This window comes from Antechinus flavipes, chromosome 5 (assembly GCF_016432865.1).
Source record: "Antechinus flavipes isolate AdamAnt ecotype Samford, QLD, Australia chromosome 5, AdamAnt_v2, whole genome shotgun sequence".
In the NCBI taxonomy this organism is placed as follows: Eukaryota; Metazoa; Chordata; class Mammalia; order Dasyuromorphia; family Dasyuridae; genus Antechinus; species Antechinus flavipes.
Genome location: NC_067402.1, coordinates 9,093,574 through 9,119,518, shown reverse-complemented (window position 1 = coordinate 9,119,518; position 25,945 = coordinate 9,093,574). Strand labels below are relative to the sequence as shown.

General features: G+C 44.6%; 1 protein-coding gene across 2 annotated transcripts in view; it reads left to right on the top strand.

The window, feature by feature from the left end:
* Nucleotides 1–25,945, top strand: part of SNX13 (sorting nexin 13) — a 95,418-nt gene that overhangs the window by 18,799 nt on the left and 50,674 nt on the right. For both annotated transcript variants that reach the window (XM_051962689.1, XM_051962688.1), the window contains exons 2-3: nucleotides 10,183–10,295; nucleotides 23,604–23,706. In XM_051962689.1, the coding sequence (XP_051818649.1) occupies nucleotides 10,183–10,295; nucleotides 23,604–23,706 (216 nt within the window). The remainder of the gene's footprint in view (nucleotides 1–10,182; nucleotides 10,296–23,603; nucleotides 23,707–25,945) is intronic.

The window sequence follows — 25,945 nt, the reverse complement described above, 5'->3', positions numbered from 1 at the left end:
CAAAGCTAATTTCCCTCGCCCCTCATTTGTCTTGTATCACCTAAATCAGAGGCAGTAGAATAGTTAGTGTGCATTTAATCAGACAGTAAAGTTATTAAGCATCTTCTATGTGGCAGACATAAGTAAGTACTAAAGATAAAAAAAAGAGGGAAAAGGCAGCCCTTGCCCTTCAGGAGCTCATGGTTTATTGGGGGAAACAACATGCAAACAAATGCATCAGGTAGATTTTAGTTGGGATTTGAAAGGAGTCATGGGGTGAAGATAGGGAGGGATTTGTTGCAGGCATGGAACACAGACAGATAAAACGCCAGGACCAGCCAGGAGGTCATTGTTCCTGGATCCAAGAGTATGTATGGGGAACAAGGTATGGAAAGACTGAAACGGAAATGGTGAGCCTGGGTTATGAAGGACTTGGAATGCCAAACAGAATTTTGTATTTGATTCTAGAGGCAGAAGGGAGACACTGGAGTTCATCGAATGGGGGAAAAGAGGGGAGAGGTACCATGGTCAGATGATCATATTTAGGAGGAAATGTTTCTAGTATATTTGTTTAACTTGAGTGTTTTGGTTTTTTCCCTTTAATTTTTTTTCTACTTAAAAAGTTTTACTTTATAAAATTCCTGTAATTTATAACAATGATCTTATAGATTTGAAAGTAGATAGTTTTTAAGGGGTGTATTGTCTTACATAGATAACACCTGCAACAAAGATAAATAATCTTGATTGATTTTTGAAACTTGGGTAAAGCAGTGTTGCTCTTATCTTTTTCTTACTGATAACTTTGTTTTGCAAGTTGATTATAGTTTTAAATGGTTTGAAGATATCATTGTGACTTGACAAAAAGCAAACTGAGTTAAAGGTCAGCTTTTTAAAAAGGGAGACCTTGAAATAATATAAGCATACTATTTCTATGTACTTTAACTGCAAAGTAATTTTGGTAAAATATAGCTGCTTTGTCTTTACATTAAAATTTTTGCATTGTATAATATGAAGTTTTTGTATTTTTTTAATTTTTTTTTTTTTTAAGAAAATTACAGTACATGTTTGCATTTTTGTTTTTCTTCCCGAGTTATTTTTACCTTCTGAATCCAATTCTCCCTGTGCAACAAGAGAACTGTTCGGTTCTGCAAACATATATTGTATCTAGGATATACCATAACATATTTAACATGTATAGGACTGCTTGCCATCTGGGGGAGGGGGTGGAGGAAAGGAGGGGAAAAGTCAGAACAGAAGTGAGTGCAAGGGATAATGTTGTAAAAAGTTACCCAGGCATGGGTTCTGTCAATAAAAAGTTATAATTTTAAAAAAAAAAAAAGAAGAAAAGAAAGAAAATTATAGTACATTAAATACTACTCTACTATTACTATTACTGCTGCTGCTGCTACTACTACTACCATTACTATCTGGCATTCCCTTGTGATTCTCACCACAGCCCTGTGAGATGACTAGTATGGGCTAATACTTATATTCTTCCCATTTAAGAAGTAGGTAAAAAGTGATTTGCCACTGATAAGAAATTAAATTGAAATCCAAGTTCTTTCAAATTGCAGATATAGCCTTCTTTCTACATAGCATGCTGCTACTGTATATATATTGAAATGCAAAAAAGTCTCCAAAGAAGAAGGAGGAATAACAGGACTTTTGTACTTTCAAAGAGTTATTTGTTGATATTTGTGGACTTCATAGTGAGACAATTTTAACCATCTTCATTTTCTGTTGATACAGTCTTTTCAAAATGAAATTTTATAATCTTTTATGGCTCAACCAGCGTTGATAAAAAATGTTATTTTCTTGACTTCTCTGCGATGCTTACTGAAGCAATAACCCAATGATAATTTGACAAACCCATAGGCAGGCAGTGCTTAACTTAAAGACGAAGTTGTGCTCTAAAGTTTGTACATCATTTGATTAGTTCTCTGTTTTCTCAGTGGAAACAAAAATCCTTGTGGTAGCTGTACTTCTGCACAAGCTATTGATTCAGCCTTTTCTGTACCTGAGAAGCACCTGGTGGGCAGAAGGCAGTGCAGACAGGAGTTTACAAAGCTTGCTGGCGTGTAAGTCTAGGTGTTTACATCTCTAGACTGGATCATTACCGTTCCCCAGCAGTGGCTTCCCTGCTTACCTTTTCATTGCCTCCACCTCTCGCTTCTGACCTGGAAATTCCCTCTGCCCTGATTGCTGCAGAACAGAATGTGCTAACACAAGGAGGATGGGAAGGATTTATCTAGAATTACCTGCTCTGGAAACTAAGGCCCAGAGATGTTCGGGGTTGGGGGCGGAGTTTGAGGTCTCGTAAGCTTCAGAGCTGGGATACAAACTAAGGCCCTCCAATCTGAAATCTAAAGCATTTGCCCTGAACTTTTAATTTTCACCATGGTCTTGACTCTGAAGCAAGCACATTGGTAGGTTTGGTGAGGTGTTCTGAGCATTTTATTGCAGGTAATAATGGCTCAGAGCTAAAAAAAAATTCTTCTTCCTCAGTTCCTCTTGTGGTTCTCACACTGACTATAAAGCACCTAGTTCCATTGCACTGAGGAGGCTGATAGGGGTTTTCCTGAGGCCACAAATGATAAGATTCATCTACTTCTCACAGAAAAATCAGATTGATTCTTTGGAGACCTTGGATAGAACCCCTGACATCCTTGCCAGGCTTAAGGAAGCATCTGGGGAAAGAGAGGGAAATGCCATGCTTTAGCGAGGGGATGGGAAGGCAAGGGAAATTCTTCTGATCGCGAGGTCATCACTTTGCGGATGCTACTTCGAGGGGTTTGGTCGTTTTTCTGACATGGTGGGTGCTGTAGACTGAGGTTGTCTGCGTTGTTGAAAATATTAGGCTTTGAGGAAGTAATGGTGTGGTCTGGTTTTAGGTTGGGTTCAGATGCGAAGGAGGACCAATAGAGTTTGCTTCTGTGTAGCATGTTTTGTGGGGCGGAGTGCTGAACTAGGTTGGAGCTGCTGAGTTTAAATCCAGCTTCTGACTCTTCAGGGGTAAGGGAATTGTTGGGGAGTAAGGGTGGCCATGGACGAGTCATGCTGTGTGAGCATCGGTTCCCATATTTGTACAGTAAGGCTGGGAATATCCAGTGTGCCAGGCTGCTGCCGTGAGTCCGACCTGAGACCTTCACCTAAAGCACTCAGAGCCCATAGAAATGACTGTCATGTTAACATTAGATGGAGAATGAGACAAAGGAGTCACCATCAGCTTAGAGTAAGTCATACAAAAGCTTTTCCCAAAGAAAGTATTATTCCTCTAGATACAAAATTAGTACATCAGTATTATCTGTCTACTACAATCTTGCTCTTCTAAACTTTTTTTTTCTCCCTTCTGGAGGGGTATAGGAGGCTGTAGAACCCCAAAGTCTTAGAAATTTAGGCCTAGGAGGAAGGAGCCTTATAAATTATCATGTAAAAACCCCTTCATTGTTATCGTTGAGGAAATTGAAGCTGCAAGACAGAGGATCTCCTCAAGTTTAGAGAGCTTATTGGGGAGTGAGAGAGAGAGATTTTAGGGCTGTTGAATCAAATACAGGGTGGTCTAAATGGGAGACCCAAGTCCTCTGGCTTGAAGTATTCTAAGGCAGAAAATCTCCTTATTGTGTGAGTCCTTCCTATATTATGTTTTGTGGGATTGAAAAGTGACATTTTGCCAAGTAGACTGTGACTATCAGTACCTCAAAGAAGATTGACACTAGACGCCACAAGAACAGTCTCCTCTGGGAGGCTCTATGTTGGGAAAAGGGACCCTAAGGTTTGGGGGAAGAAAGCAGGGTTGAAGTGACCTTGTCCCAGGGCACATAGGAGGTCCCTCAGTGTCTCTCTGTCTTTTGGAGTTTTCTGAATATGTTTTTCTCTTCCAAGTTACTCCTGAGGAAGGGTGGGGTGGGGGGTCTGTTTTCTGCCAAGTCACTCAGAGTTTTTCCAACATGACGAAATCGATGGAATTTGCCCACGAGGAATCTGTATCTCAGGGTCAGCAGAAATTGTGTCCTTGGAGCATCCGGAGCCATTCTTTCCCCATGAGGTTGTTTCTGTCTTTGTCACTGACTTTGGAGCCCTGCTGGGATGACTTGAGGCTGCTGAGTCCTGGGGCCTGAGGCACGTGGAGAAGAGAAAGCAGGAGGAGCCATAGTGCCTGATTGTTGGGACAGCATTCCAAGCCATAGCATTTGCTTTAATTAGCAAGTCCAAACTTTATTCCATCCCAATCCACCCTAGTCAGGCCCAGCCAGGGCCCAGAGCTGTGGACAATGACCAGAGTGCCTTCTCCAGTATGTCCCTAAGAAGAACAAAGTGTCATCAATTCAAAGGGAGAACTGAGATCCTTCTTCAAATGGTCAGAGTCATGGTCCCTCATCCTGTGGCACAGCCCACATGTGAAGGGAGCTGCAGTGGCCCAGGAAGAGATAGAGGGTCCCCTGGCCCAGGGAAGAATGGGAACAGAGGTGCAGAGAATGGATCCTGGGGAGACACTCTTTGGATGGAGAGTGGTCATCAGGCACGGCTGGGAAGGTAGATGGCTTAGAGGCCGGCTGGGTGTCGGTCTCTGTGTTTGCTGTTCCTCCCTCCAGGCCAGCACCTGGCACGGGCAGGTTGGAGGATGTGGAATGCCATGGTCCATGACGGGGTGATCAGGGAAGATGTGGTAGAACTTTATTGAAAACCCTGACATTTGGAGGCACATTTCTGAGCATCAGCGGTAAGCAGCAACAATTAGAAACAGTTTGGATATCTAAAGATGTATTTAGGTTAAAAGGATATTGGATTATATAAATAAAACCTTTGAATACCTTTTTGTTGAAGAAAAACATGCAATTATACTGACTTATCCCATGCTTCAGGGTTTGCAGAGAGTTTGAGCTCAATTCTCTCCTTTGAGATTCCCAGCTACCCTGTAGATTTCATAATTTCCTCTTTACAGGTTAGGAAACTGAGCCTCAGTGATTTAGCCATGGTTATACAATTAACAGATGTCAGAGGCAGCTCTTCCTGGATTCAAGGTCAGCATGCTTCCTGTTTCTGTCTAGGTTAGCTAAATAGTCTTATTCTATCCCGGTGTATTTCAAACAATGCTTTCTCTGGCCAAGATGGTACATCTCAGGTGGCACTTTTGGTGCTTTGAGCTTTCCAGACAGTTTGCTCTGAAATGTCTGGTAGAAGTACTGTTCTTGTCCCTTTCTGGGTGAGAAATTTGCTTATTGCCTCATACCTGGTAAATAAGTGAGGAGAGGAGGAAGTTCCCAACTTGCTATTCTGCTGTTCTATTTCCTTAACATGTTTACATTTGCGTGCATGTGTACTCAACGGGAGTAAAGAGCTCATACAGGAAGTTTCTTATTAAACTGAGGGGGAAGACAAGGTTATGGGTTGGAACTGACCTTTGCCCAGGTTAAGTTAAATACAGTCTTGGTGTGAGTCCATGCTGTGCAACAGCAAAGGAGTAGTGATTTTGGTAGAAGCTCTTCATGTTCTTAATAATCCACCACCATAGAAGGGTCAACTTTCCTTCACCAAGTAGGGAAATTTTCATTTTATCTAGAGAAGTTTTTCATGAAAAGTGGAATTGGCCAGTTAACTTTGGTGCAATTTTTTTGTGTGGTAGATGGGAGGTAAGGGTGAGAGTGGAGGTGTGGGAAGTGATGCTTTTGTTTTATTGCTGTTCATCCCTTTTCTTACCCTAACTCTGGATTAAATCCATCATTCCTCTTCTGTTAGAACAGTGATGAGGCTTATGATGTATTTATGCTATCCAATCTCCTTTGCTTCCCACCGCTGTATGCCAGTGATTTTACTCCTTTGAGTCCCTTCCCCTAGTGTCTGTTACTGAAGTGTCCTCTGCCACTCTTCCCCCATCTCCTTCTGAGACGAGGACTTTGCCTTTTGAGCTAACTGTCCAAATTGAAGTGATTCATCTTGAGTTCTCTTCACCTCTTCCGTTCTCTGCTGGGGAGGAGGAGGTGACTTGTAGCTTGCCCTTTGATGAAGGATCACCTTTCTTTTAGTTTTCAACCTCAACTTATCCACTTAAAACATTAACAGATCTTTCCAGTCCCTGAAACAGTTCCATTGGGTTCTGCTAGCTTCTGAGTCTGTCCTGTCTCTTCTTCCCTGTATAGTTCATCATACTCATAGCACAGTTGTTTATCCATTGTTCAATTGATGGGCATTTTCTCACTTTGCAATTTTCTGGAATTTTATAGTTCTACTCTAGACCTAGGTTTGCTAGAATGCACATTTTAATAGCATTTTAAGGGCATTATTCCAATTGATTTTCAGAATGATTGGACCAGTTCACAATTCCACCAACAATACATTGGTGTACCTATTTTCCTGCAGCTTCTCCAGCTCTTTTCATTTTCCCTGTCATCTCATCAAATCCGTGGGTATAAGGCAGTACCTTGGAGTTGTTTGAGTTTATGCTTCTCTAATCAAAAGTGACTTAGAACATTTTTTTTTTTTAATGTGGAGTTTTTTCCTCAGAAAATTTAGGCAGCTTTTTAAAAACATCATCTTTTATGTAGGGATAGTAAAGTTGCCATTATAAGGTATAATGAAGTCCATCGTTTGATAGATTTATAGTTGGAAGGTACTAGAACTTAACTAGTTGAATTCTTTCATTTTATGATAAAAAAGCAGAGGCCCAGAGAAATTGTTTTGCGTAAAGATCATATGGGTGGTGTATCTCAGGCACAGCATTTTACAGTTGGAAGGCCTGGCCCGTATCTGAACAAAACAACCTCTACAGCAGCAGGGGGGTGGGGGGGTGCTCCCAGGCCAGGTGGAACCTCAGTCCCCAAAGGCAGCCGGTCCCCCTAGGGATCAGGACCTTTCCTCAGGTTAGTTCCAAATTTGGCTCTTGGCAGTTTTTATCCACTTCTCGTGGTTCTGCCCTTTTTGATCAAACCGAGCAAGACTCCTAGTCCTTCTTTCACAGTACAGTTCTTTGGATACTTGAGGACAGTTTCATGGCCTCTCCGAGTCGTTCTTCAGGCCAGTCCACCTTCTCGGGACGTCTGCGGGGCTGGAGATTAGGTTGGAGCCGGAGACTGGGCAGGAGCAAGGCTCCAAGGAAAAGCTAGAGAATCCCTGCCCAAGCCTCCAGCTCCAACGTCCAAGCTGAGGAGGGAAAGGCCAGGAGAGGGCTGGGGCAGCTTCCTCTGGGAGTGATGGCAGCAAGGGGCATGGAGGGGACTGGCACTGGGGGGGCATTATGGAGGGAAACCATGGTAGGGGGCTGGAGCATGCCTGCCCTCTGCCCTGCTATGACAGCCAGGAGGTGGGGGAGCTTGGGGGGCAGAGGGGAGAGGGAGTACAGCTAGAAAGGGGAGCTCAGAGCCACTCTTCTGCAGTTCCAGAAGCGGCTGGAACCTCCCTGGTTTGGGGCAGGAAGGAGGAAGGAGCTGGGGTGGAGGGGTGTCCCTAACCCTAAATGCAGCCCTTCCTCTCTTGTTCTGCTCTGCATTCAGCACCCACTGGGGGCTGCGAACCTGGAGCAATTGATCTCCAAACTAAAGAGCCCCTGCCCTCCTGGAGGTTTGGGAGCCTGGGTGAGAGAGGAGAAAAGTAGGGGTTGTCAAGTGTAAAAGGGGAGAAATAGAAGGGGGAGGAGGGAGGAAGGGCTGAGCAGATGGCAAAAGCCTTCTCTGGGGAGAGCCTAGGAGTCAGCCTGGCCACATAGGGGCTCCTTTGAATTTTATTCTTAGAGTTAAATATTACGCATTAAAATTTAGTAACTTTTTTAAGACTGGTAGCTTGAGGTTTTGTGGAGCAATTGATTATTGATGTTAGCGTTAGTACCAACACATTAGGGTGCCTCAGGCTCCCCAGGTCTGAACAACCAAAAAAAAATAATGTTTTAGCATTGTGTTTTTGTTTGTCTTTGTCTCTGCTGGATTTCAGAGAGGAAATTACGGAGAAGTAAACTTACCTGTTCATAGGATGCACATAGAACCAATGTTTTGTATGTTAAAAAATTTCCCTAATCAAAATTTTGAAAGCCCTTAAAGCTCATCTGGAAGGAATATATTGTCGTGTCTCTCCCCCAGTGACTTTATTTTGTATTGGAAAAGTTAGAAAAACAATAACAAACAAAAATAGTTTTTTAGGAAAAAATGTATGAAGTCATGGTAAAATATTTTGTTGCTAATTAAAGGGTATTATATTTAAAAATAAAATTATTCTCCTGTGGTTATTTATAGCCTCTCTTGCTTTCTTAGGGAGATTGGTTAGGGCCCAAATAAGAGGGTGCTACAGTTATATTTTGAAGTGACATTACCCTTTTAATTTCTAAAATAATTTCTAACTCTAGGTTTTGTTCTCAGTAACACTGGGTTTATAAAGAATTTGTGATTTCTGTCCGAAATCTGGCCGAGCAGCTTATTGATCTCCACATGTTAGGGTTTCAGAAGTTCTGTATTCACTTTACAAAAAACGCAAGATTTAAAGTGACCTTGTACCTGATTAGGACTCTTGTGTTCCACACCTCCTTTTCCCCCATAGAAAGGCCGACATTTATGTAGGTCTTAACGTTTCTTTAAAATCCTTTGTGAGCATTATACTACAATGAGGGCGGAGTGCTAAGCTGCAGTCCACCAGGTCTCTGGTACTGGCTGCAGGACTTTGGACCTCAGTTTCCCCAGTAGTCCCCAAAGAGGGATAATCACCCTAGGGTGGGCAGGATCAGAGAAGGCCTCCTCAGAACAACTGGCACACAGTAGGTGCTCCAGATCCCGGCACTTCTCTGGGCGACCGGGGGCATGAAAGCCAGCCTGGGCTTGTGTCCTCCACAAAATGGTGGGGCTGTGCCAGCTGACCTTCGGCTCCTTCCTGTCCTAGCCATGAGGTCACGGCCTTGTCCAGACCATGGCCTGGTCTCTTCCCAGTTAACTGGCATCCATGAAACACCTGCTGTGTGCTCGTCCCCGCCCCAAGCCCGGGGGTCTCCCAGCCTGCCGAGGGCCACGGACAGAGGAGGCTGAGACAGGACTCCCTGGAAATCCTCGGCCAGGGTGGAGCGTGCGGAGATGGGGCGGTGCCACCAACATCGGTTCAGGGTCCGGGCATGAGAGAGGGAAACAGAATTCTGTCCCGAGTCCTGGAAGAGGACAGCCTGGAATGGGAGGGGGCTGGAAGCCGGGCGGGTATAAGGCGGGGAGCGGCTGTGCCAGCAGGGCGGCAGTGTGGGGAGAGAGCAGGAGCGCCAGAAGATGGCAGCAGCGGGGCTGGACGAGGGATGAAGAGCCCGGGCTGGGGCCTGGGTGGGTGGCGGGGCCTCCCCAAGGTCACGGGCTCCACTTTGGCACCTTGGGATGTCCGAGGAACTTCCCCTTCTCAGAGATGAGGAGAGAACCTGACCCGAGGGTCATTAGAGGCGATTCTTCAGTCCCTGGCAGAGACACAAGTGCCAAGTGAAACCGTTTCAAGGGAGAAGAGGAAGAGGTTGGGAAAACTCCCGGGGAGGGAGGGGGTTCAGATGGGAAAGAGAACCAGGAGGAAGCTGGGGACGGGAGGCTGTCTGAGGGAGGAGGGGGACGGACTGGGGCGAGAAGGAAGAGGATCAAGGACAGATCCTTCCATGTGATGATAAGCTGGGGAGAGACCAGCTGGTCAGGTGGGGAGGTTGCAGGAAAAGGTAGAGAGCGGGTGGGACATGGACACGTCATTATGGATGGCTTTCTCTGGGAAGGGAGGGGGAGGCTAGTGGTCATTGCACAGGTCAGCTGTGAGACACAGGGATCCCCAGTCTCCATCCTGGGAGAGACTGAAAGGATGAGGGAGGAAAGGGCAGGCAGAGGGCAGGCATTGGGCGAGTGGTCTCAGAGCCACGACTCAGAGATCTCGTGGCCATAGCGAAGGCCCAGAGGAGACTGGCTGAGGCAGTGGCCGGAGCCTGTGGTGGGAGGGGATCCGGTCAAGCACAAAGCCATCGTTTTCCTGATGGAACATGAGAATGACCAGGGGACCTTGCCTTGCCCCGGGCACCCGGTGGGCAGGAGCTGTTGGTGGCCAGCCTTGAGTCCCACTGGCTCTGTGCCAAGGTCTGGGCTCTTGCTGGGGGGCCCTGGAGAGCCTTGGGGACAGCGGCCCCTTGTGTCCTCCTCTCCTTCTCCGAAGGGAGTCTGTCTGTCCCTGGGGTCCACCTGCCCTGAAGTCATTCACGTTTTGCATTTTGTTTCCTTTCAGGCCAGCCTTTCCATATGGGGATGGGGAAGCCTTGGCGTTGTGCTTTTCCTTGTAACGTTCGGACCCTTTGCTATCTTTTACTTTGCATTTTACATCCTCTGCTTTGTGGGCGGGTAAGTACACGCGTCGGCATTTTACCTTTCACATTCTCATGACTGACCCTGAGAAATGATCATTTGCAATGTTTTGGTTGAAAAAACCCTAATTTCCCAGAGCATACAAAGGACAATCAAGATGGCAAGAATTAGAGCCGAGAATGGAGGATGTTAGAGCCACGGGGGCGGCTCGGTCCTTCTCCGGGGTGTCTCAGCCCCTCGGTGGGGACGTCTCAGCCCCTCAGGGGGACAGAACACTGAGTTGTGTTCTCCTCCAGTGGAAATGCAGGCTGCCAGTCAAAGATGAGGTGTGAAGTTTGAGGGTAAGAGATCCCTCTGGTCAATGTCGCAGACTCCTTGGGAAAGAATTTGCAACCCTGAAGTTTGTGGCAAAGGGGGATTTATTTGCACTGAGAAGATGGGTTAACAAACCCCCGGTTATATCAGGCCAGTTTGAGCCACTCAGTAGAGGACTTTGACTATGCCCCAGGCCGAGACTTCCAATTGAATGAGATTACTTATCCTGGTCCCTCCCAGGGTGCGAGACTCAGGAACACCCCTCCCCCCAAAAGATCTCAGTTCACATCATTTCCCCCTCAAGCAGTCCCCCCAGATTCATTTGGGGCAATGAGACGTAGTAGCTGCTTCAAGCTGTTGAGGGTTGTAGAGCTGTCCCTATGTTCAGTGGGGGCTCAGGCCAGGAGGGGAAGTGCGAGATCCGAAAAAAGCATCAGCCACATCTGAGCGATGTGTGTGCAGGGAAGAGAAACTCCGGGGCCTCTGTGGGTTCACAGGAACAGTCTGAGATACCTGAGAAGCGAGAGCTGGACCCCTTTCGCTCTGCAAGGAGCCGGGCAGGCTCAGGCGAGGTGTGATCTCTTAGCAAGTCTTCTCAGTCCTTCCAACCATTAGTAAAGGTGTTAACAAAGAGCAGAAGCCACTTGAAACCAACCTCCCTGGGTCTGTGGCCCTTCTCTGAACAGGCTTCAGGAGAGTGGGAGGTTTGACAGCTAAAAGTTGGCTTAAGGACGTTTGTTCTGCTGTTCTAAGGGGGTGTAACAATCAGGGAGCTGGGGGGGGGGGTCTAAGCCAGGGGGGAACGGGCAGCATCCCAGGGCTGCATCTGCAGCCCTGTTGCCTTGGCTTGAAGTGAATCTCCCTTCTGGGGTCCTTTACAAAACATGACTGAAACCTCCTTGGGTTCGTGGACAGCCTGTAGTAGCTGTAGAATTTCTCCTGCATGTTTAATGGGAGAGTTCTTTGCCGTCAAAAGTCCCCTTTCTTTTCACAGAGCCTTGTGAGCATGCAAAATAGGAAAAGCATTTTTGGCCTCACGATTTGAATGATGTCTCCTGACTGCGTGTTGTCAGGGAGCAGGGTGTCAGGGTTAAGGGTGGGACACATCGGAGAGTCAGGTCGGGGCTGTCCTGCAGGAGAGCCTGATATCCAGCAGCCCCTGATGCCCTTTGGCTTTTAAAATGCTCCAGTGCTCTGAGGTAAATTTTGAGGTTTCTTCTCTAAGGCACAAGAGCCATTTTAGGGAAACCAAGTCCAGTTTCTTTGAGAAATGGGCGACTGGGCTGGGGTCAGGTCCCAGAGCCTGACCTCACCTTTCATCCACATACAGAGTGAAAGGCTTCTCTAAGTTAGGTAGGGCTGAGGCAGGGGCAGAGGTCAGTTTGGCCTTGGCCTGATCAGGTCCCCGATCAAGGGGAAGATACCCGGCCTGGAATAGGATGTTAGAAAGGCTTGGCAATAATCCCAGTTAGGAAACCAAATTTTGCAGAAATCTGCCGTGCCCAGGAAAGTGCGCAGCTGCTTCTTTGAGGCAGGGTCTGGGAGGCCTAAAATGGCCTGTTTGCTCTCCTCAGTTAGAGAGCGAGAAGTGGGGGGAGAGGGGGAATCGTGGCCCAAATATGTGACCGACTGGCAGGCAATGTGGGCTTTGGGTAAGGAGCCCCTGGAGTCCCTCGAGGCTAAAAAATTTAGGGTTTTCATGGCTGCATTTAGGGACTCTTCTCTGGTGGGATTACAGTGTAAAATGTCATCCAGTACTGGATGATACTGCTCCAATGCCCTCAGATCTCATCCAATGGCTGTCCGAATGTTGGGGGCTATCTTGGAAGCCTTGGGGGGCAGAACTGTCCCAGTTAGTTGGTGGGGATGTTCCCCTGGCTTTGCCCATTCAAAAACAGAGAAATTGTGAGTCTTTATGCAGAGGTATACAAAAGACAGCATCTTTAAGGTCTGGGGTGGAGAAACATTTTGGGTTTCCAGGGACCTGAGTAAGAATTGTGTAAGGGTTAGGCCCAATGGAGTGAATCAGAATGAGGGCTTCATTAATTGCCCTCAGGTCCTGCACGTATGGAACTCCCCATTGGAGAGAATTGGAAAGACTTGGGGTGTTACAGGGAGACTCGCAGGGAACTAGAAGCTTATGCTTAGGAAATTTCTCAATCAATGGTTGCAGCCCCTCCCTAGCCTCCGGCTTTATGGGGTATTGACATTTATGAGGAAATACACTGGGGTCCCACAGCTTAACTAAGGCTGGGGTAGCGTGCGTGGCCCCCTTAGGGATCCCTTGATCCCAGACAGAAGTTTTCTTCCAGATTTCTGAGAGAATAGGGGAGGGCTTTGGGAGCAGTACAAAAAGACTATCTGGAGGTATGAAAAGAGAAAATTTGGATCCCCATTGCACCATTAAATCTCGCCCCAATAAGGGAGCAGGACAAGAGGGAATAATAAGAAACGAGTGTTTAAACAACAGGTCACCAAACTGGCAGAGTGGAGGGAAAGTCTCCAAACAATTCTCAACTTTCCTTTCAATCCCATCTATGGCGTGAGGGGCAAGTGAGACCAGAGTGCCAGAAGGGAGGAGAAGCCCCCCTAAGTAAAAAGAAATTCGTGGCCTTACCGGCCACATCCGGGTGTCGGGCTGTCAGGGTGATGTGAGCTTGACCAAGTCCCAGACTTCTGCTGGAGGGCGGGGCATTGGGGGGGCAGTTTGTCCCCTGTAGGTAGTCTCTCCTCTAGTGCATCTCCTGGTCAGAGCCTCTGTGGTTCCCAGAAATGTCAGCAGCCAAAACTAGGGACTGTTCTCCATATCAGTCTTTTGACTTTAATCAAGCTTTAATTTTGAGGTCTCTTTCCTCTGCTGCAGTTTGAATGCTGTTATTAAAGACTCCAACAGCTGTTTCTAGCAGCTGAGGGGGAGAATTTTGAGGACCCCAAACTGGCTTCTGCAGCTTCCTTCGTGTATCTGGGGCAGATTGTTTAATATTAACATGTCCCCGGGAAAGATCAAGGAGGGTATTGGCCTTGGACTCCTCGAAAAGCTGGATGGGATCCTCAGAGTAATGGCCGGTTTTCCCTTCGTCTGGGAGAGATTTGACATTGAAGGAGGCACCTCTGCTCTGAGTGTCTCTCCCTGAGTCGGCTGCTTCTCTCAGGGGGGCAGAGGAGGAGAAAAAGGGGTCCCGACACTCCTTGTATCAGAGGGATTGAGGAGTGGGGGCTGGGAATCTCAGGATCTGGGTCAGGTGAGGGGGATAGACAAAGAAGTACTGCCGGACATAAGGTCCTCTTCTGGAAGGGATTCAGAGCCTCCTGATAAAGACTACATAGAGGTGCAAAGGAGGGAGCCTGTGTCCCTAGAGGAGCAGGAAGGAGGGAGTCTGATTTCCGCTAGCAAGTTTAAGCAGCGTCCTGCAGTGCTGTTTTAATTTAAGCTGTTTAGTTTTGACATCTTTCAAGCCAAATTTGTCTCTGTTTTAAGAGACTGCCTAAGGAAAAATCCTTAGGGATAGAGGTAGATTGTCCCATTTTGCCACAAGCCTTAGGTTTCCCCGATTCTACAGCGCCTCGGCCTTAGGCGTCCCTAGAGAGGGGAGATGACAAAACGCTCCCTGATTAAGGGGGACTTTTTGTCAGAAAATGCAGAAATTCCCATTTCAGGCGTCACTGAGAGAATTCTTCTCGAGCTTGGAGCTCCAATGACCCAAATTTTTCCCGGGAATTTTGGGGTGTCCTAGCCATAGAATAGACAACAAGAAAAAGGCTTTACCTTGGCCAGACTCTCGGGGACCCCGTATGGGCCACCAAATGCGAGAATTGAGGATAAGAGATCCCCTCTGGCCACTGTCGCAGATTCCTTGTGAAAGAATGAGCAAACCCAAAGTTTGTGGCAAAGGGGATTTATTTGCCCCGAGAAGCAGCTTTCTTAGTGACAAAGAATCCTGGCTGGATAGTTTTGCAAAGATGGGTTAACACTGAGAAGAAACTATCTTCATCAGCAGGCTGAGTCCAGAAAGGCAAATAGCAAAGATCCGGGTTCAGAGACGCCCTTTATTAGCCTTCTGAGGCTTTGGCAGGGTTTGCCCAGGCCCCTGAGCTGGGAGCAGTTGGAGGGACAACCTCCGGTTCAATAGAGGGAGGTGATTATGCCCTGGCCAAGATCTCCAACTAAAGGAGATTACTTAGCATGAGTGGGTGTGCCCCCCCTTCCCCCACATATTCCTTTCCAGCCTTCTCCCCCAGAGATTAAAGGGGACAGTTTACACCTTCACAGTCTCCGGCCAGTGTTGGAGCCACGGTCGCTTCCTGTGTGGTAGCAGCTTTTGTCTCGAAATGATGCTCACACTGGAGGGTTGCAGAGCACTTTACAAACTCCAGCTCTGGGAGGACCCAAAGGGAGGGAGTCCGGGGGTCTTGCCCACAGTCACAGCCCGCTGCTGGCTCGGGATCGGAGGCCGGCCATCCGGATTTCTGCTCCTGCTCTTCCTTGAGCCGCCCGGCCGCCCCCTTGGTCCACAATGTTAAAGAAAATGGGAGTTAGGTGGGCTGGCCGCCCGACTCTATGGGGTTCCTGTACCTGGGACCAGCTTCTCTTGCTCCCAGGTGAGGGCCTTGCGGGCACCTCCAGGAGTCCGACGCCTTGCCTGCGGCCTCCCTGGCCCGGGGGTCTGGATTCCATTGTTGTGGAGCCCGGGGCACCCCCCACTATTTGATGGGGGCTCCTGTGTAAGGAGGCGTGTGGCCATTGCTGCGACATGAAGAGCCCTGAGCTGGCCTTATTCTGGGGCCACGGGCTCAGGGGAGCTTCCGTCCGGGCCCTGGGCCTGCTACGCCTCCCAGAGCCTCGGGGAGACCCCGGCTTGTTCCTACAGGGCCTCCTGCAGAGTTTTAGGGGAGATGTCCGGGTCCTTGTGGAAAAGTAAATCCGAAGCCGTCTCCTCTGGCGGCTTTCGGGGCACGTGAGAGCGCTTCCTTCAGCGTGGCCCCCCGACTCTATGCTGTGATGATGGCTCCTGGCGCTCCCCTTAGAACAGGACGACAGTTCTGGTTCCGGGGAGGCCCGAGAACCTTCTTCTAAACCTGGGAGGAAGGCGGTTTCTTCCTCCTCTTCCAGGGCCTCCTGAGCTGTCTCTGGTGGTTGTTAGGAGAGGGCGCCCCCTGTGCCTCCCGAGCCTCATGTGGCCGGGCAGGGGAGAGGGCTGATTGAGAAAGCTCCTCCTTGTGGCCTGGAGGGGCCATCGCCTGCCTGAAGCCTCCTGGGAATTGGGGCGCACAGGTGGGGGCGCAGAGGTGGGGCACAGGAGTGCTCTGGGAAGGTCCGTGGGCATCGCGTGACCTGCCAGGGAGATGAGACTTGGGCAGCAGCGGCACTCTGTGTGCCCTTTGAATCCCACGTTCGTGGATTGATATCGAGCCAAAACCCGGGCTCTCAGATCTGAGAGGGAGGGACGGTTTTTCTTTTGGAAATTCAGAGAATTTAAATGTCTCCTTTTTGCTCTCTGTAAAAATGCCAGCGTCCCTGGCTTGCCTGTCCCCTCCGGCCCATCTGTCTCCAAAAGAACCGCTTCTCTCTTTGTATCAGGGTACTCTTGGAAAGAAATCCTGTCTTCTGATAGGCTCCCTCACGTGCCGTTCAGAGGGTGCGGAGTGGAGCGTTGCCCGGCTCGGGTGTTCCCTGGCGACACAGCTGCCCTTTCGTTTCACTGTTCTCAGAGCAGCTTAAATGTCAGGACACACAACTTAATCAGGCTCCTTTAAGATCACCGTGTTCCTGAGACCGCCTCGGCTAGAGGAGCGTCCCCTCGTTTTTAGAAGGCTGATGCTCACTGAATTCCAGTCACGTTACCGTGTGAGGCAGCGCGCTGATACGCTCCCTAACCGGGTCAGGCTAAAACACAGGCCCGTTCCCATCTTCCAAGGCCGAGAGGTCGGGGATAGATAACGCGGAGAGAAGAAATCCACAGATAATCTTCAAACCTAATTTAGGTGTTGACTCAGTGGCCTCCCCCCAAACACTGGGCCTCAGCTGCAGGTACAGCTTAGAAAGGAGAACCAAGATGAGCTTAAGACCACTGAGAAGTGTTTTCTACACGGAAACTGCTCCCCCCCCCCAATAAACAAGCAAACCCCAAACCCAGAGGCTGATTATCTTTGGATAATCAAAGCTGACCATGTTCTAAAGACTTTTCACCCTCCTCCCTTTCCCTCGCCTCTTACCTTTGGCTCTGGAAGGCTTAGAATTCCCTTCCTCCCAGGTTTAGATGAAGGTTCTCAGGCCTCCCCGGAACCAGAACTGTTGTCCTGTTCTAATGGGAGCGCCAGAAGCCATCATCACAGTTGTGATTTTAGGTACTGTACCTGAGTACAAAGGAGAGCCAGGCTTGAAAATGACTCAACTACACACACACACACTCACCCTCACACTCACTCACACTCTCTCTCTCTCTCTCTCTCTCTCTCTCTCTCTTTCTCACTGTAGTGGATAGAGATTGAGCAGAAAGAAGTGAGACTGACTTAAATTAGATTTTTTGGCAGAACCAATCCTACCTCTTTTTTGAATACTGTGAAGAACATATAATTAACAGTGGCAACTGGTTTCACAGTGGTTAGAACGGGTAGCCTGAAGTCAGAAAGCCCCGATTTCAAATTCAGTCTTAGTCACCTACTAGCTGCCAGACCCTGAGCCATGTTACTTAATAAGTTTGTTTCACTTTCCTCATCTGAAAAATGGGGATAATAATAGCATCTACCTTGCAGGATTTTTATGAGATTAAGAAATTTTACATTTTGAAATGCTTAGCACAGTGCCTGGCACATGGTTTACATTTAATAAATAGGTTTTGATTGATTGATTATTATCTCTGAAAAAAGCACTGACTGAATAAGCTTTCTGTAAATGTTATTATTTTTTTTTTTTTTTTTTTCTTTTCTTTTCTTTTTTTCTTTTCTTTTCTTTTCTTTTTTTTTTTTTTTTTTTGCTGAGGCAGTTGGGGTTAAATGACTTGTTCCGGATCACACAGCCAGGAAGTATTAAGTGTCTGAGACCAGATTTGAACTCGGGTCCTCCGGACTTCAGGGCTGCTCTATCCACTGTACCACTGAGCTGCTCTCCACCCCCCCCCCCCACCCCTTTTATTTAAAAAATGAAATCCTGGGTTTAAAGATGTACCTCACAGCATGTCTATTTCATCCTCCCCATATTACAGTTGATGAAATTGAGGCCTCGGAGAAGGAAGACCTGGCCCGGGTCCCATGGAATGCCAGGGCACTGACTTTCACGTCTTGTTCTCTCTCGATATTTCATTGATACACATTAGGAAATGTCTGTGATTCGACAGGAATGCTATTAATACACAGTTTGAATGTTCATTCCTTGAACTCTCATTTTTCTTTATCTTGAATGATTTGTAATCTTTGGAGGTACTTAACAATTACTTTATTGAACGAGACCTCTGATTTCTAAAGATGTTAGAACTGTGGATTGAGAATGAAAATCTCCGAAAGGTCACATGTGGGAACACCGCAAAAATGAGGACTCCGAAAAATAAACATTTGTACTTGAGTCCTTCTTCTCAAGGGAGGAACTGCTTCATGGGAAGAGGAACTGTCCTTTGAGTTGTCCTAGGCAGTGCCAGGTGTGCTTGTTATCCTTATTTTAAGAAACAGTGAGGATAACCTGAGGCTCAAGGAGGTCAGGACTTAGCACCCTTAAGGACTTAAGGCTCTTACATATTTAATAGGATAGTTCACTATACAGTTTCATTAAGTACTTTGGAAATTACGCATTGGTATCAATTGCACAGGAACATAGCTGAAAAGTTCTCTCTTATTCTCTAATCGCAAGAGAGAAATCATTCATTGCTAAGGATGTGACACTGTATACCCTGAAGTGGTTCGTCAAAATTAGCAGTAGTCATAAATTTCATCATAATGTTGCATTAATTTAATTTAATTTTTAATTTTGAACTTAAAACACCAAAAAGAGGGAGACCATTTTCACATCCACATTATGATTCTCCATTTTGTACTTCTTTGCTTTTTAAAAGAAAGGTATATAATATTATACACACACACACACACACACACACACACACAATATATATATAAATGTATGTATATATATATATATATATACATACATATATATATTATATACACATTACTTTCATAATAGTCCTGTTTGTCTCCTTTGGTTCTAATCACTTAAAAATGTTTCTGTATACCAAACGAGATAGAAAGCATTACAATATATAAAATGGACTATATTAAATTTAAAAGGTTTGCACGAACAAAACCAATAAAGCATATATTATAAGGAAAGCAGAAAGTTTAGAAAAAAAATTTAATAGCAAGTATCTTTGATAAAGATCTCATGTTTCAAATATATAGAGATTTATGTCATATTTATAAAACTATAAATCATTTCCCATTTGATAAATGACCAAATACTACAAACAAGCAATTTTCAGATAAAGAAATCAAAGCTTTCTATAAGTCATGGAAAGAAATGTTCTAAATCATTATTGATTAGAAAAATGCAAATGAAAGCAACTCTGAGGTACCACCTCTCACGCCTATCAGATTGGTTAATATGACAGAAAAGGAAAATGATAAATGTTGGAGAGGATGTGGGGAAACTGGGACGCGAATGCTATTTTGGACAGCTAGGTAGTACATTAGACAGAATGCCAGACCTGGAGTCAGGAGTTCAAACCTGAGTTTTGAACCTGAGCTCAAAAGCATCCTCAGACACTTAATTGGACAAGTCACTTCACCCTATTGCCTCAGTTCCCTCATTTGTAAAATGAGCTGGAGAAGAAATGCCAAACCACTCCAGGATTTTTGCTGAGAAAACGGAGTCAGACACAATTGAAAAATGACTGAGCAGCAACAACAGTAATTGCAGTGTTAGTGGAGTTGTGAACTGATCCAACTATCCTGGAAAACACTTTGGAACTATGCCCAATTAGCTACAAAACTGGATTTACCCTTTGATCCAGCAATATCTCTACAGATACAGTATCTCTGTATCCCAGAGAGATAAAAAACAAAAAGGAGAAAGACCTACATGTACAAAAATGTCTATGGCAGCTCTTTGTGGTCGCAAAGAATTAGAAACTCAAGGGATATTCCCATTGGAAGGGGAATGCCTGAGCAAGTGATGTCTATCTATGATGAATACTGTTACATGTGAGAGACTTCCCTGAACTGAGAGACAGAGTGAAGGGAGTGGAACCGGGGCCCGGTACACAATAACAGCAGCGCTGTTCAGGGATCAACGTGAAGGACTTTGCTATTCTCAACAATACAGTGATCCAGGACAATTCAGAAGGACTCAGGATGAAAAATGCTATCTGCCTCCTAAGAAGGAATTTACGGAGTCTGAATGCAGATCAAAACATACCATTTTTTTTACCTTATTATTTTGATGGGTTGGCTGGTTTTTTTTTGGTTTGTGTTTTCTTTTACAACATGAACAATATTTGTGTTTTGCAGATTGCATAGGTATAGCTTCTATCAAATTGCTTATCATCTCAAGGAGGGAGAAAGAGAACTTAAAAAAAAGAAAGTTAAAAATTATCTTTACATGTGATTGAAGAAATGATTAACAAGTATTTGGGGTGGGGGTAGGGCTCTGTTTTTTGGTATCATTATTACTCACCTTTCCTTTTACCAGCCCCTTCTCTCTCTAGTAAAAAATACAGATGAATAGATGTAGTTAAGCAACCCACATCTACCCTCTGCATGTGCTGTCATTTTGGCCCCAAGAGCTCCAGGGCCTTGGAGACCTATACCAGAGATCGGGGGGCTCAGAGGCCGACTGAGGATCGCCCCAGGCCTGAGAGGCTCCCCTGTTTGGCAGCGGGAGGCCCCACTCTGCTGGAGTCATCACAGTTACGAGGAATAGACAGCTGTCTCTCTTTGAGGATGAATGACTGCAGTTGTGGACACTAGGCTTTTTTTTTTTTTTTTTTTGCATTTAGCCTCAGCTTTTATTTTTCACTAGGCTTCTTAAAATCATGTTTCTGGCCAGCATCTGTCTTTAAATTCAGTGGATTTCAGTAAGTCATTTAGTAAGTGCATCCCTTCTAAAAGGATTGAACGGAAAAACAACAAATGTTGGAGGATATGGAAAAATTGGGGCACTAATTTGTTGGTGGTGGAATTGTAAATCGATCCAACCATTTCGGAGTGCAATCTGGAATTATGCCCAAAGAGTTATTAAACTGCCTGTACCCTTTGTTCCAGCAATACCATTGCTGATTCTATTTCCAAAGATGATGAGAGAAAAAAGAAATTCCTGAACAAGTTGTGGTTTGTAATTGTGACGGAATACTACCATGCTAAAAGAAATGATGAGCTCAGTGATCTTAGAAAAACATGGAACGACTTGCATGGAATAAAGAAGAGCAAAATGAGCAGAAGCAAGAGAACACTGTATATAGCAGCAACAGTAATGTTTTAAGAATGACTTTGAATGATTGTTATTTTGACTATTGTAAATATCCAAATTTACTATAAAGGACATTTAAAGAAAGATGCCGTCTGAGTTCAGAGAATGAACTGATAAATAGAAGTATGTTTAGTTAGTATGTTTTAGAAGAGTGTGTGTATACCTATTTGTTTTCATTGTAGCTGTCTCTAGGTTAAGGGAAAAAGAGGAAAGAAAAAAGAGGGTAAAGAGAAATTTGCATTGTAACTTCATTATATGTTTAAAAAGAATAGCAAGGTGTGCATAGTAGATTGGCTGTTTTGTGGGCAGTCTTTTTTATTGCACTATGTTATAGAAATGCTTATTTTATTTCATAAATTAAAAATAAAATAAATGTAGGAAAGAAAAAAATTAAGTGGTTCCTTAGTGCCCTGGTACGGTGCTGGGAGACAGAGTCAGAAAGGGCAGTTCCCAAGAGGCTATCATCTCCTTGAAAGAGGGGAGACTCCTTGCACCCAGATAAGTCAATGTGTGATGAGTAATTAGAGAGGAAGGTGGCAGGGGGTCTCTGATGCCCAATCTGTCCAAGAAGCCTTCCTGGCGAAAGCAGCTCCCTGAGCGGGCTGAACCTGGAGAGGGGAATCCTTGCAGGCAGGGCTTAGTGAGGGGATTTTGGGGGAGGGTGTCAAGAACAGGGGGTCATAGGGCCATGAGTCAGGGAGTGATGGGAAACCAGTCTAGGGGAAAAAGCAGGATCCAGGGGGAGCCTCAGCACTTTGGGATTGAATGTCCCCCTAGATCGTCAGGAACCTGACCTTTTTATTTTCTCTCTCTGTTCTTTGCTTTTTTCTGTGAGATGGAAAGTTAGTGCTACAAAGGTTCTGGTCACATTTAGCCCTTGGGGGTCAGATAGAAAAATGGTTAGATTTTCTACAGCAAATACTGATTAGCACATAGGATCAAGTTGGAATAAGAAACTTTTTTTTTTTTTAAACAAAACTTTGTGATTTTTCATTTGACTTGCCCATTTAAGCAAATTGCATGAGAAGATTCCTTCATTGGTTTTTAAATAAAACTTAAACTTCTTAGCGCCAAATGTCTGGATTATTTGGAGATACTCTGGATTTGGAAAAGGAATATGTAAATACTGTTGTTGGATTTTCTGTAATAGTTTTTATGCAAGGAAAGATGATTTGATTTCTTTTTAATACTATTTTTATGCAAATATATCTTTTTTTAAATTTTATTTAATAATTACTTTATATTGACACTCGTTTCTGTTCCGATTTTTTTTCCCTTCCTCCCTCCACCCCCTCCCCTAGATGGCAAGCAGTCCTTTATATGTTGGATATGTTGCAGTATATCCTAGATACAATATATGTTTGCAGAACTGAACAGTTCTCTTGTTTATGCAAATATATCTTTGTCTATTAATAAAATTAATTTTAATTTCTTGAGCATATCTAAATCATAGTCATGAGAGTAGGCCATTATAGTGGAAGCCAGTCAAATTCTTAGTATTTTGATGTGGCTAATCTACCTTTCAGTGATTTATTCTTCTCTTCTGCTGTTGTGATTTTTTTTTTTTTTTTTTTTTTTAGACATTTAAGTAGCACAATAGACTGAGTGCTGGGTCTGGAGTCAGGAAGCACTACAAATCCAGCCTTAGACATAAATGAGCTTTGTGACTTTGGGCAAGCCATTTCCCTCCCATTCAGTTTCCGTACCTTCGAATTGGTGATGATAATAGTACCTACTTCTCTTTGGGTTATGTAGGATAGCATGAGATAATATTTTTAAAGTTCTTTGCATACTTAAAGTTCTGTATAAAGGTTAGCTGCTGCTATCATCATCACCATTGTCACTCACCACTACCTCCAACCGGCATCTGGCCTTAAGAGAAACATTATTTCAAAATTTTATTTTCAGTGTTTTCTTCATAGTAAGGGCATAGTAAGCAGTTATCTGTTATGACATGAGATAGAAAACATTAACTTTTCTTTTAGGTTTTTTGAGCCATTGGCCATGATGGCAAAGTGTAAGTCAAAGTATCTTGACCCTAACTTAATTAATTTGCTTTTATACTTTGATTTTTAACTCCTCTAAAATATTCAGCATTTTGGAAAGTATTGACAAACTTCATTACAGGCTGGGTATATAGGGAAAGGAATAAACATTTATGAAAGTGTGCTTGAGAAATATTATATTGAAATGTACTTACTACTCTTGTAAAAAAAAAAAAAAAAGGAGATTCGTTTTATCCCTCTTGGATAACTTATTAATTTAAGACTTGAGAAATAAGTTGATCTCCTGAGGATTTTTAAAAAAAAATTTTTTATGGAATAACTTTTGGGTTATTTTTTGTTTGTGAGAAATAAGTTTGTCAACATGGAATTTTGAAAGTCTAATACTTGTCACTTAAAGTTCTGCAATAGTTTTGTGAGCATTGTTTGGTCTGTGTATGACATGATTATTCAGTGTTAGCAATTAATTTCCAAATTCCTTCACTTGGCACCTCCAGAAGGTATTAAACCAGATGTACTTTTTAAATGGTGAAATCCAATTTATGTAACTACAGCTACATGCTCTCTTTTCTATAGGGGTTTTGTAGTCACTCTCTTGTTTGGAAAAACCAATTCCGAGAAGTACCTGGAACAGTGTGAGCACTCCTTTCTTCCTCCAACTTCCACAGGGATTCCTAAGGTAAGGCCCAGCAGGGGTCATCTGTCTGGGGAGAGTAGCCGCTCTGACAGTGATGATGATGATGATGATGATGATGATGATGATGATGATGATGATGCTGGATAATGATAGGGAAAAACACATACATACCAAGCTCTGTCTGCTTTTCCTAGACTGGCTACTTTTGCTTATGTCTTGAAGCAAAGATTTCTAATCTTTGTGTGAATTAATGAAGTACTCTCCAATTGACTGCATTATTCACATAATAAACATAGTGACATAAAATCAAAGCAACAGAAGAGAGACAGTTTACTTGCAAGTTGCATTTGGTCATTTCAGGATACTTCAAAAAAGATTGATTATTTTTGGTTTTTAAAGTTCTTAATTCTTGGCTTTGAAAGAAATGCTCAATTTTTAAGGAGTAGGGAAATTGGTTCACAAGATTGTTGAGGATCAGCTGACAAAGGCCAGTTGTTGTCAAGTGGAACTTTTTAAAAAAGTGTAGTGGCCCACTATGTTTTCTCCAGCCTCCAGCTCGACCTGCTACTGGCAGACCTGCCTACTTTTGGATCACTCCTATTATCTTTATTTTGAGCTGAATCTTGGTCTCGTCAACTGAGACTCAGTGCTCCTAGCTGGTGCTTTGGCCCCACAGCCTTTCCAGTACTTGAAGATGGCTCATCTCCCCAGGCCTTTGTTCCCACAGGATTAATAGCTGCACTTCTGCAGTTTGATCTCTGGGCCCTTCCCTGTCACTTCTTGGGACCTGCCTCTGGTAACTTGGAAAACCCAAACTTCCTCCCTCTCTGGTCCCCATAACTGGACATGCTATTCCTGGCTTCCCTAGTCAATTGATGTCTGCACGAGGGAACTCACGCCTCCTTCTGTCACTTACCAAGTTCCATTTTTTTTTAGAGGGGACAGATAATAAGCCTGGAGGTCCTTGGGTCATTTCCAGGTGACTTATTCTCCATGTACTCCTTAGTGCTTAACCCAGTCAGAATTCCGAGCATATCTTTTCATTCACTCTGGTCCGGGCTCTCGTCACCTCTCGCCTGGACGTGGCTTTCTCGTTAGCTCTCCTGTGTCCTGTTCTCTCCACGGTTGTCTAATTGATAATCCTCACTGGGCCACCTTCCTGCTCCAGAAACTTTAGGTTTTCCCTGTTGCTGCTGGGTCCCATACAGACTTGTTTCCTAATCTGTGTAGAACCAACAGTGTCCTCCTCCAGGAGGCTTTTCTGATTGCGCCCAGGATTTCTCCATTTCTGCATTAATTTGTGTGTATTCTGCATTTGCTCTTCTCTTTCTCCCCAGCAGAATGCAGGGGCCTTGCTGGCAGGCAAGAGATTGATTTCTGTCTCCCCATCCTTAGGCTCCGGCATAGAACCTGGTGCAGAGCAGATGTAGGATAGAAGCCTGTTGGAGTGGCTCAATTTGGGCTCGATGCAGCTTTCCCTCTCCATCCCTACAGGGCACTTGTTGTTTTTAGCCCAAGTGTAGATTATAGAGTCATTCCTAGGACAGCCTCATTTTTTTGACCGTGTTTTTTAGCTTGTTGAGTGAGATCTTCTTCCATCATCATCATTATCCTTTTCAACCAGCCTACCATCTTGGTCTTCATTCTTGGTCTTGAGAAAAAGGTTAAACCAGACAGTAGATTCCTGTGACGTTCCGTTAGAGACCACAAGCCCAATAGATCATGACTTTCTGGTCTCCTCACTGAATCATTTCTATAGCTCTCCATTACTTTGGCAAATTGAATACTGTCACTGTTAGTGGACAGTTCAAAGTAGATTGATTATTTAAATTTGTCTTGAAATTTTCCAAAATTACAACAGAAGGAAAATCCATTTACATAATCAATGCCATTTATTAGGACGGAATGAATGTCAGTGACAGCAGTTTGAATCTATATTATACTTGGAATATATGGAATTGAATCCCCCATTTTTTTTTCTTATTACGCATAAAGAATAATTATATATATATTTGCAGGGTGATACAATCCTTTTTTAATCATTTGATTTTGTGATATGATCAGTTAGTGATTACTGTGGTACAGGGCTGTGATCAGAATTTAGTTCACATTAGAGCATAATTGAATAGGATTTTTAGAAAGCTTGGTTTTCTACAAATATTTAGTTTTGTAAAATAATGATTGAAGAGGATTACAGAATGACTGCTTGGTTGCAATAGATTAAATGATAAGGATATTTATGTTGAAATAAGACATTCTCTTGTAATGTGTGATGACTTCT